This window comes from Haematobia irritans, chromosome 3 (assembly GCF_050003625.1).
Source record: "Haematobia irritans isolate KBUSLIRL chromosome 3, ASM5000362v1, whole genome shotgun sequence".
Taxonomy (NCBI): Eukaryota; Metazoa; Arthropoda; class Insecta; order Diptera; family Muscidae; genus Haematobia; species Haematobia irritans.
In genome coordinates, this window is record NC_134399.1 from 17,590,870 (window position 1) to 17,603,740 (window position 12,871).

Sequence of the window (12,871 nt, forward strand, 5' to 3'; positions counted from 1 at the left end):
CGTTTAAATTAAACATTTGCTTACCAACCAAATAAAATGGAGCTCCTGCATAGGGATGTCATGGGTGTAATCAAAGATTTTATAATTCTAACAAGATGTTCCAGTTAGATAAAAATGCAAGACTTTACTTTCACACATGTTCGTTATCTATTTTGGTTTTTGGCAGGTTCGTTGCAACATATTAACGATTTTCTCTTTGGTAACTCATTCGCGCAGCCATATTGAAAAATATTTTCGCATTGGAAGTTCAAAAAATTAATTTATCAATAAAAAAATAAATAAAGGAGGGTATAAAAAGTGGCTTTTTAAACATATTTTACATACTTTGGATGTAATATGCATTTTAAAACATGTTTACTTTCAACAAATAATAAAGTAGATTTGTTTGCTTTCATTGGGCATATTACCACCCTATACCGATTCATATTTGGCTACAGGGTATAGCTTCAGAAATGCCTACAGCGTACATTTTAACCGCATACATTGGGGAACAGACCTACTTATTAAATTTAAGCATCAACAAATTTTGATAACTTTTGATTTCTCCTTTCTTTCGTAAATATCATACCGAAGTCCAAATCAACACATTCATACATGTTTGAACATAAACCCATCAACTGCATACGTGTGTGAAGTTAAACTCATGAACCTATTGGGAAGGAAGAACAAGCGATTTGTACATCTTGTTAAGCTACGGTCAGACTAGTCAAATATTTGATCAAAACTGTCAAATATTTCTTTGCCATACTCTGACCAACAAACTTTTGTTTGAAGCAAACAACAAAACAGCTGATTTTCGGCAAAGAAAGATGTTTGACATCAAATAAATATTTACCATGTTTGATCATAGTGTGACCACCATATGGCAAATATTTGCGCCACATTCCGTCAAATATTTATTTGATTTATTTGATAGAATTATAAAATCTTTGGGTGTAATACGGCGATTTAACTCCGTTAATAATACAACAAGCCGTTAAAAAACGCCGGTCGGCTCCATAGTCTGGCGGTGAGGGATGACAACGGTACGCTTTTGAATTTAGACGGGCGTATAACGAAAGCAAGTATAACGAACGAAGTAAGTTTATAGAAGGACGGGTTTTTTCGTGTGACCAAAAGTTTCTTGTTATTTTCCTGTAATTTATATATTGTGTGCCAAAAGTTTGAAGCAAAAAGAAAGGCAAACAATTTCGAAGATGTTTAAGCATGATATCGAAAATATTTATTAGATAAAAACAGCTGGCAAATTTGTTTCCAAAGCATATATGACGACGTGTTTTGCTTGTGTTGTGTGTGTTTGTGTTTCTCATATAGAAAAATATTGAAGTGATTTTGTAGCAAAAAAAAAAAAGTATTAATCATAAAAAACCAAATAAATGGTGGATATAAAAAGATAAATTTGATCAAAGCTTATTGCTTGAGGATTTCGTTAATGTTGGTCATATGCAAAATTTACAAAAACAGTTAAGGGATTGGCAAAAACGACAAACGGCAAAACGGTTTTCGGTGACACTTGGAGGTGAGTTGGATGCTGGGGTGGTTGGTTGGCTTAAATAAGACGACCTCAAAAAAAAAGAACAAAAAAACAAGCCATCCAAAATAAATTGAATTTTTCTTATTGTTTGTCATGTCTTTCTTCCGGTGTGGTCTTTTCATCTATGCCTTTCTTTTGTATATTTTTCTTATTACATTACATTTCATCAGCATGTATATTTCGCCCACTTACATACAGACCCACGTTTGACATGCCAACCTTTACTCTCACTCTCTTTCTGTTATTTTTATCTCTCACTTCATGTAACAATGAACATTATTAACTATCTGGTCAAGTTTATGTGGTTTATTATGTTCCAATTGAAAATACATATTAAATAACAACAAAAACGACATTTAATTCGATTGATTTGAATTATATATAATTCTATTTACCGTAAATTTTATTATATTTCTTTACGTACATCTCCATCTATCCATTATTGTGGTTATGAGAGACCGAACAAACTTCACCTCACCCCCCACATAGTACCCCTTTTAACCATACCTGCCCATATTAGTCATTCGGCTGCATTGAAATTCATTGAATTTCATTCATTCATCTTGTTTTTGTCTTTTATTCTTGTTGCGATGATTGTTTTTTTTTTGGCGAGACACAAAAAAGTTCACACATTTCGACGTTGTGGACGATTTTGTCTGTCGGTTTTATCTCCTTTATGTATTTTTGTGCGCCTGCTTATTTTTTTCTTTTGGTTTTGTCTGCTCTTCTAACTTCTATTAATAACTACCAACCCCTTTGAGAATATTTGTTTAGATTGTTTTGTTAAAGGAAAGAAGAAACATTTATTTTATAATAAAAGCCATTTTTTATTTTTATAGTTTTAGTTACATTTATATTCTATTTACAAAAATCTATTTTTTTACTCATTGATGGATGTCCGATGATTTTCGTACCTATATAACGGTTTATTAAAATTTTTATTCTTCTGTCTGAAACAGCTGACAGATTCGTGAGTGACAGCAAGACCGGTAGATATTCACAAAATAATAGGTGTGTTCCAGGAAATACCGGTACCATTTTTTTAATTTTCATTAATTTTTATCTCGAAAAATATACATGCGAAAGATCATCCCTTTATGATTTTTAAATTATTAAATAGTGAAGAAAGTTTGCCAAAATATATGCGAAAACAAACTTATAAACTCAAAAGATACATATACAGTGAGTGTCAAAATAAACAAGTGTACGGTTTAATTTTTTAAGAAGATTGGTTGGCACAATACGACCATTTTTATGAAAATCGGCCCATAAATAGTATATATGGGATTTTTAACGAAATTTATTCGGGAATTTCGTTCTTGCAAAAAAAAAAAAAAATTAATACCGAATTTCATGAAGAAAATGGGCTTAGTGATTTCCAGTAAGGAAAGTCTCAGACTATATTGTGCCCAGCACCACTTTGTAGATCTACACTTTTTAGATACCATCGCAAATTCTTCAAATGTCTTGGGTGCTTTTTATACCCTCCTGAGTCAATCTAACCATGTCCCTCTGTCTGTGAACGTATTTTGGTGATAAAAATCTAGGTCGCAGTATTTGTGCAATCAAATTTGGCACAAGTATGTGTTTTGGGTCAGAATAAAACCCTATTGAATTTTAAAGAAATCGGTTCGGATTTAGATATAGCTCCCATATATACCATTCACCCGATATGCACTTACGGTATAACAGGTTGGCTGATAAGTCCCTGGTCTGACACATAGATGGCGTCGCTAGTATTAACCATTGCACCACGGGAGCCACCGTAGTGCATTGGTTAGCATGCCCACCTTGCATACACAAGGTCGTGGGTTTGATTCCTGCTTCGACCAAACACCAAAAAGTTTTTCAGCGGTGGATTATCCCACCTCAGTAATGCTGGTGACATTTCTGAGGGTTTCAAAACTTCTCAAAGTGGTTTCACTGCAATGTGGAACGCCTTTCGGACTCGGCTATAAAAAGGAGGTCCCTTGTCATTGAGCTTAACATGGAATCGGGCAGCACTCAGTGATAAGAGAGAAGTTCACCGATGTGGTATCACAATGGACTGAATAGTCTAAGTGAGACTGATACATCGGGCTGCCACCTAACCTAACCTAACCTAGTATTAAATGCATATTATTTTTATATAGTACCAATCTTCAAATGATTCGTGTCAAAATTTGACGTATGTAAGTCAATTAGTTTGTGAGATAGAGCGTCTTTTGTGAAGCAACTTTTGTTATTGTGAAAAAAAATGAAGAAAAGGAATTTCTTGTTTAATTAATTATTTATTATTCAAGCTTTATGGACAAAATAGATTAAGGAACTTGATCAATGGAACCATTAAAAAGAAAACGCCTTTGTCCATATAACTCGAATAAAAATTAATTGTAGATTTTATAGAAGTCTAAAAAACACTTTGTCCAATAGGCTCGGATATATGAGAACATAATCATTTATAACAAGTAAGGAAAGTCTAAAGTCGGGCGGAGCCGACTATATTATACCCTGCACCACTTTGTAGATCTAAATTTTCGATACCATATCACATCCGTCAAATGTGTTGGGGGGCTATATATAAAGGTTTGTCCCAAATACATACATTTAAATACCACTCGATCTGGAAGAATTTGATAGACTTCTACAAAATCTATAGACTCAAAATTTAAGTCGGCTAATGCACTAGGGTGGAACACAATGTTAGTAAAAAAAATATGGGAAACGTTTAAATCTGAATCAATTTTGAGGAAACTTCGATAAAGTTTATTTATGGTTTATCGCTCTATATATATGTATTAGAAGTTTAGGAAAATTAGAGTCATTATTACAACTTTTCGACTAAGCAGCGGCGATTTTACAAGGAAAATGTTGGTATTTTGACCATTTTTGTCGAAATCAGAAAAACATATATATGGGAGCTATATCTAAATCTGAACCGATTTCAACCAACATAGCAACAATGCTAATTCTACTCCCTGTGCAAAATTGCATCTAAATCGGAGTTAAAAATTGGCCTCTATGGTCGTATGAGTGTAAATCGGGCGAAAGCTATATATGGGAGATATATCTAAATCTGACCCGATTTCAACCAAATTTGGCACGCATAGCAACAATGGTAATTCTACTCCCTGTGCAAAATTTCAACTAAATCGGAGCAAAAAATTGGCCTCTGTGGTCATATGATTGTAAATTGGCCGAAAGCTATATATGGGAGCTATATCTAAATCTGAACCGATTTCAACCAAATTTGGCGCGCATAGCTACAATGCTAATTCTACTCCCTGTGCAAAATTTCAACTAAATCGGAGCAAAAAATTGGCCTCTGTGGTCATATGAGTGTAAATCGGGCGAAAGCTATATATGGGAGCTATATCTAAATCTGAACCGATTTCAACCAAATTTGGCGCGCATAGCTACAATGCTAATTCTACTCCCTGTGCAAAATTTCAACTAAATCGGAGCAAAAAATTGGCCTCTGTGGTCATATGAGTGTAAATCGGGCGAAAGCTATATATGGGAGCTATATCTAAATCTGAACCGATTTCAACCAAATTTGGCACGCATAGCTACAATGCTAATTCTACTCCCTGTGCAAAATTTCAACTAAATCGGAGCAAAAAATTGGCCTCTGCGGTCATATGAGTGTAAATCGGGCGAAAGCTATATATGGGAGCTATATCTAAATCTGAACCGATTTCAACCAAATTTGGCACGCATAGCTACAATGCTAATTCTACTCCCTGTGCAAAATTTCAACCAAATTTGGGTAAAACTCTGGCTTCTGGGACCGTATTAGTCCACATCGGGCGAAAGATGTATATGGGAGCTATATCTAAATCTGAGCCGATTTCGATAAAATTTGGCACATTTGACTACAGTACTAATTGTTCTTCTTGTACAAAATTTTAAGCAAATTAGGGTAAAACTCTGGCTTCTGGGGCCATATAAGTCCATATCGGGCGAAATATATATATATATATATATATATATATATATATATATATATATATATATATATATATATATATATATATATATATATATATATATATATATATATATATATATATATATATATATATATATATATATATATATATATATATATATATATATATATATATATATATATATATATATATATATATATATATATATATATATATATATATATATATATATATATATATATATATATATATATATATATATATATATATATATTTCGCCCGATATGGACTTATATGGCCCCAGAAGCCGGAGTTTTACCCTAATTTGCTTAAAATTTTGTACAAGAAGAACAATTAGTACTGTAGTCAAGTGTGCCAAATTTTATCGAAATCGGCTCAGATTTAGATATAGCTCCCATATATATCTTTCGCCCGATGTGGACTAATACGGTCCCAGAAGCCAGAGTTTTACCCCAATTTGGTTGAAATTTTGCACAGGGAGTAGAATTAGCATTGTAGCTATGCGTGCCAAATTTGGTTGAAATCGGTTCAGATTTAGATATAGCTCCCATATATAGCTTTCGCCCGATTTACACTCATATGACCACAGAGGCCAATTTTTTGCTCCGATTTAGTTGAAATTTTGCACAGGGAGTAGAATTAGCATTGTAGCTATGCGTGCCAAATTTGGTTGAAATCGGTTCAGATTTAGATATAGCTCCCATATATAGCTTTCGGCCGATTTACACTCATATGACCACAGAGGCCAATTTTTTGCTCCGATTTAGTTGAAATTTTGCACAGGGAGTAGAATTAGCATTGTAGCTATGCGTGCCAAATTTGGTTGAAATCGGTTCAGATTTAGATATAGCTCCAATATATAGCTTTCGGCCGATTTACACTCATATGACCACAGAGGCCAATTTTTTGCTCCGATTTAGTTGAAATTTTGCACAGGGAGTAGAATTAGCATTGTAGCTATGCGTGCCAAATTTGGTTGAAATCGGTTCAGATTTAGATATATCTCCCATATATAGCTTTCGCCCGATTTACACTCATACGACCACAGAGGCCAATTTTTAACTCCGATTTAGATGAAATTTTGCACAGGGAGTAGAATTACCATTGTTGCTATGCGTGCCAAATTTGGTTGAAATCGGTTCAGATTTAGATATAGCTCCCATATATATGTTTTTCTGATTTCGACAAAAATGGTCAAAATACAAACATTTTCCTTGTAAAATCGCCGCTGCTTAGTCGAAAAGTTGTAAAAATGACTCTAATTTTCCTAAACTTCTAATACATATATATAGAGCGATAAATCATAAATAAACTTTATCGAAGTTTCCTTAAAATTGATTCAGATTTAAACGTTTCCCATATTTTTTTTACTAACATTGTGTTCCACCCTAGTGCATTAGCCGACTTAAATTTTGAGTCTATAGATTTTGTAGAAGTCTATCAAATTCTTCCAGATCGAGTGGTATTTAAATGTATGTATTTGGGACAAACCTTTATATATAGCCCCCCAACACATTTGACGGATGTGATATGGTATCGAAGATTTAGATCTACAAAGTGGTGCAGGGTATAATATAGTCGGCTCCGCAAGACTTTAGACTTTCCTTACTTGTTATAAATGATTATGTTCTCATATACACATATATAAATCCGAGCCTATTGGACAAAGTGTTTTTTAGACTTCTATAAAATCTACAATTAATTATTATTCGAGTTATATGGACAAAGGCGTTTTCTTTTCAATGGTTCCATTGATCAAGTTCCTTAATCTACTTTGTCCATAAAGCTTGAATAATAAATAATTAATTAAACAAGAAATTCCTTTTCTTCATTTTTTTCACAATAACAAAAGTTGCTTCACAAAAGACGCTCTATCTCACAAACTAATTGACTTACATACGTCAAATTTTGACACGAATCATTTGAAGATTGGTACTATATAAAAATAATATGCATTTAATACTAGGTTAGGTTAGGTTAGGTTAGGTGGCAGCCCGATGTATCAGTCTCACTTAGACTATTCAGTCCATTGTGATACCACATCGGTGAACTTCTCTCTTATCACTGAGTGCTGCCCGATTCCATTTTAAGCTCAATGACAAGGGACCTCCTTTTTATAGCGAGTCCGAACGGCGTTCCACATTGCAGTGAAACCACTTTGAGAAGTTTTGAAACCCTCAGAAATGTCACCAGCATTACTGAGGTGGGACAATCCACCGCTGAAAAACTTTTTGGTGTTTGGTCGAAGCAGGAATCAAACCCACGACCTTGTGTATGCATGGTGGGCATGCTAACCAATGCACTACGGTGGCTCCCGTGGTGCAATGGTTAATACTAGCGACGCCATCTATGTGTCAGACCAGGGACTTATCAGCCAACCTGTTATACCGTAAGTGCATATCGGGTGAATGGTATATATGGGAGCTATATCTAAATCCGAACCGATTTCTTTCAAATTCAATAGGGTTTTATTCTGACCCAAAACACATACTTGTGCCAAATTTGATTGGACAAATACTGCGACCTAGATTTTTATCACCAAAATACGTTCACAGACAGAGGGACATGGTTAGATTGACTCAGGAGCACGGTTGCCACAGTTGTTAGAATTCTAAAAAAAATAAAAGCAATAAAATTTTTAACAAAATTTAGAGAAGAATATAGAAATTTCCCAAAATAAAATTTTGGCAAGATTTTCTATAGAAATACAATTTTTACAAAATTCTCTATAGAAGTAAAATTTTGACAAAATTTTCTATAGAAATTAAATGTTGAAAAAAATTTCTATAGATATAAAATTTTGAAAAAAATTTCTATATAAATAAAATTTTGAAAAAGATTTCGATAGAAATAAAATTTTGACAAAATTTTCCATAGAAATAAAAATTTGACAAAATTTTCCATAGAAATAAAAATTTGACAAAATTTTCTATAGAAATAAAACTTTGACAAAATTTTTTATACAAATAAAATTTTTACAAAATTTTCTATAGAAATAAAATTTTGACAAAATTTTCTATAGAAATAATATTTTGACAAAATTTTCTATAGAAATAATATTTTCACAAAATTTTCTATAGAAATAATATTTTGACAAAATTTTCTATAGAAATAAAATTTTGACAAAATTTTCTATAGAAATAAAATTTTGACAAAATTTTCTATAGAAACAAAATTTTGGCAAAATTTTCTATAGAAACAAAATTTTGGCAACATTTTTATAGAAATAATATTTTGACAAAATTTTCTATAGAAATAAAATTTGGACAAAGTTTTCTATAGAAATACAATTTGGACAAAAATTTCTATAAAAAAAAATTTACAAAATTTTCTATAGAAACGAAATTTTGACAAATTTTTCTATAGAAATAATATTTTTACAAAATTTTCTATAGAAATAATATTTTGACAAAATTTTCTATAGAAATAAAATTTTGACAAAATTTTCTATAGAAATAATATTTTGACAAAATTTTCTATAGAAATAAAATTTTGACAAAATATTCTATAGAAATAAAATTTTGACAAAATTTTCTATAGAAATTAAATTTTCAGAAAATTTTCTATAGAAATAAAATTTTCAGAAAATTTTCAATAGAAATAAAATTTTGACAAAATTTTCTATAGAAATAAAATTTTGACGAAATTTTCTATATAAATAAAATTTTGACAAAATTTTCTATATAAATAAAATTTTGACAAAATTTTTTATAGAAATAAAATTTGGAAAAAATGTTTCTATAGAAATAAAATTTTGACAAAATTGTCTACAGAAATAAAATTTTGACCAAATTTTCTATAGAAATAAAATTTTTACAAAATTTTCTATAGAAACAAAATTTTGGCAAAATTTTCTATAGAAATAAAATTTTGACAAAATTTTCTATAGAAATAAAATTTTGACAAAATTTTCTATAGAAATCAAATTTTGAAAAATTTTTCGATAGAAATAAAATTTTGACAAAATTTTCAATAGAAATAAAAATTTGAGAAAATTTTCTATAGAAATAAAATTTTGAGAAAATTTTTTATACAAATAAAATTTTTACAAAATTTTCTATAGAAATAAAATTTTGACAAAATTTTCTATAGAAATAAAATTTTCAGAAAATTTTCTGTAGAAATAAAATTTTGACAAAATATTCTATAGAAATAAAATTTTGAAAAAATTTTCTATAGAAATAAAATTTTCAGAAAATTTTCTATAGAAATAAAATTTTGACAAAATTTTCTATAGAAATAAAATTTTGACAAAATTTTCTATATAAATAAAATTTTGCCAAAATTTTTTATAGAAATAAAATTTGGAAAAAATGTTTCTATAGAAATAAAATTTTGACAAAATTTTCTATACAAAAAAATTTTGACAAACTTTTCTATAGAAATAACTTTTGGAAAATATTTTTTTTTTGGTTTGTTAGTTTTTTTGGTAAAATTTTCTCCAAATTTCGTTAGATTATTTTTTGGCTAGAGTGGCATCCGTGCTCAGGAGCCCACTCTGATCGTTATTTCCAAAAATACCATGTGTCTATCTCGTCTCCTTCTGGGTGTTGGAAACATATGTACTAACTTTTAATACCCTGTTCCACAGTGTGGCGCAGGGTACAATTAAAATATCCAATTAATATATGTGAACAGAAAATTTTATATTTTTGAAATTAACTTTCTTCATTAAAATTCTATTATCAATCAATTTCTGTGATTGAATTTTATATTGATGAAAAATATATTAAATAAAGTAATTAGAGAAATGAAACTATAATTTCCTTTAATAACTATTGGAGCAATTAATTTCGTGTTGGAAACCAAAACATGTTTTTTATTTGCAAATCCATTATATGAATCAAGTTTACTTTGATAATTTGAAAGTTTTAACTTAGTTCACTAAAGTTATATTTTAATTAAAATGGACTTTTGAGTTTTAAAAATTTAATTGAAAACATAAAATCCGTGAGATTTTTTTTCAGTCTGTTTTGTTTTAAAAATTTCTGAAGTCAACTAATTTTTTATTTTTATGACAAATATTGGTATTGGATCATTTTTTTAATAATAAATTTATTGATTTTTTTTTTAATTGTATGAATTTTCGAAATACAATCAAGATTTTAGTTGAAAAGTTATAGCTGAATTTCCTTTTAAATTATAAATTTATTGATTATTTTTTTATTGTATAAATTTTCGAAATACAATCAAAATTTTAGATGAAAAATTATAGCTGCATTTTTTTTCTGTGTATATACATACATACATTTCAAAATAAATAATTATAAATTTATTGATTAATTTTTTTAATTGTATAAATTCTTGAAATACAATCAAAATTTTATTCGAAAAAGTATAGCTGCCATTCTTTTCTGTGTATATACATACATACATTTTTCAAAATAAACCACTTATATTTAATTAAACCTTAGGTCAACTAAAATCTAATAGCTGTTCTCTTTGTCATATTTACAGTTAATCACTACATCCACAGTACATCAATCAATCCATCAATCATAAAAAAACTGCTTGCTAAACCTAAGAAGTAACACAGCCAAAATATCATTGGTGCTAATTTTAACGAGCTACGTTATTATATCCTGCTTATTAACATCAACATCAAGAGAGCAATATTATAAAATTTTTCATATATTGACTCTCTCTTACTCATTTTACATTTGCTTTAACATTACTAATAGAAGAAGGGCTTTAAAATGGGGCCACATAAGTAAATAAATAGTCCCCTCTTGGATGTTGGACAATATCACACCATTGCTTATTGTCCAGTTACAAAACTACTGTTTCTCTCATTGCGAGCGTGTGTGTGTTCATAGAGATCCAACTTCTGGGGTCTACTCTCAGTGCCATTGTAGAATAAATAAGAGAGAGAGAGAGAGCCAGCACCCTAGAAACATAAAAATTGTCACAAATATAAAACTCTTTTCTTGTCACTAAGCAACGAGGGACCCAAACCCAAAAGAATAGAGAACCGAGCCTATTATCACATTTTCTTATATTTTGTATTGCTGCCAATAAGGAGAACCCCCTAGAGTGTTTCTTTAACATTCCTATGGCATTTGTGAAGTGGAATGTTACCGTTAAGCAGACAAGGCAAAAAGGAAGTACATATTAAAGCTTTAAGCATACAGCGTAGCAGAAGGAAGAAGAGAAGAGATTCGAAGACCACACAGCCACATATATAAATCATTAAACTAACAAGTCAACCTCAATTAAAGCCAAAGCGTGCCAAAAACAAAACAACAAAGGCCATTCCCATATAGGAAAAACAAAAACACTGCCATATATGAAAACAACGATTTTCGCTACACCAAACGGATTCAAGAGAAATTTTACGAATCACCAAAAAGAACAACAACAACATTCTGGCTCTTTGTCAAAGTCAATTCATGTCATACAAGAAGAAGAGGACAGAAGAGGCCTACTTTATACATTAATCACAGACATAATCATCTCGAGGGGCCAATAAATGTTGTTGCACACACAAACAGAATAACCCGAAAAATAAACTAAAACATTTAAGGCAATCATCATTAAGCAAAGAAAATAAAAACAACTCCAAGAGAACCTCATTATCATTAGCATAGCACCTTTATTATCATCGCATCACTAGCTCTCTGGTCATTTGTGTGTCATATTTAGAGCTAACAAAATAACAAAACCAAAAGAAATTATTCCCAGGTCCCTGAGCCTTATCAATTTCATATCCCTTTTCTCTTCCCCAACGTGTTATAAAAAAATCTTTCAAAATTCTACCCAATATTTTACCATTGCCTCCCAAAATGGCAGATTTGATGCGCCTGGGCAACGTGGATGTTGTCATACAAAAGGACAAGCTTGGTTCACCGATTGGCGGCTCGGATGATGGTAATTTAGCTGGCTTTGGGCCTGGCATTAATAATTTCGGCAGCAGTATGAATACGGGCGCTGGAGGTGGAGGAGGCGGCGGTGGAGGTGTAGCCTTCGATATGGGCGATTTGCAACAGGAATTGGATCAAGATGAATTCGATGGCATGAATTTGATAAATGGTGAGTGGTTAAAAGTCAAAATTTTTCAATTTTATTTTAATTCTTTAGTTTATTTTTTTTTATATATATACAGAGAAAATATTGCAATGACATTCTGTCTAATTAACTTTGCATCACCAGGTTGTAATAAGAGACATTGACTTCTCTAAATGTTTGAGAAATTGTCTGGGTTAATAAACTCCTAGAGTTAACTCCACTTGTCTTTGCACATGTGTAGTTGGAAATATCAAATAGTTTATTTCGAGGGCATTAACCAAATGAAACAATAAACCAGGAAAACGGAAGTGCAGAAGAAGAAGAAGAAAAGTAGTATTCACTATTTTCCAACAAAGTAGCATACAAATCTCAATAAGAC

At 30.8% G+C, this 12,871-nt stretch overlaps 1 protein-coding gene across 2 annotated transcripts in view; it reads left to right on the plus strand.

The window, feature by feature from the left end:
• The first annotated feature begins 1,052 nt into the window (after positions 1-1,052).
• The window catches only part of vap (RAS p21 protein activator vap), a 68,649-nt gene continuing 56,830 nt past the window's right edge, over positions 1,053-12,871 (plus strand). The window contains exons 1-2 of one of the 2 annotated variants that reach the window (XM_075303221.1): positions 1,053-1,519; positions 10,945-12,516. In XM_075303221.1, the coding sequence (XP_075159336.1) occupies positions 12,270-12,516 (247 nt within the window). In that variant the 5' untranslated portion in view covers positions 1,053-1,519; positions 10,945-12,269. The remainder of the gene's footprint in view (positions 1,520-10,944; positions 12,517-12,871) is intronic. The other variant, XM_075303219.1, reaches the window with a different exon arrangement.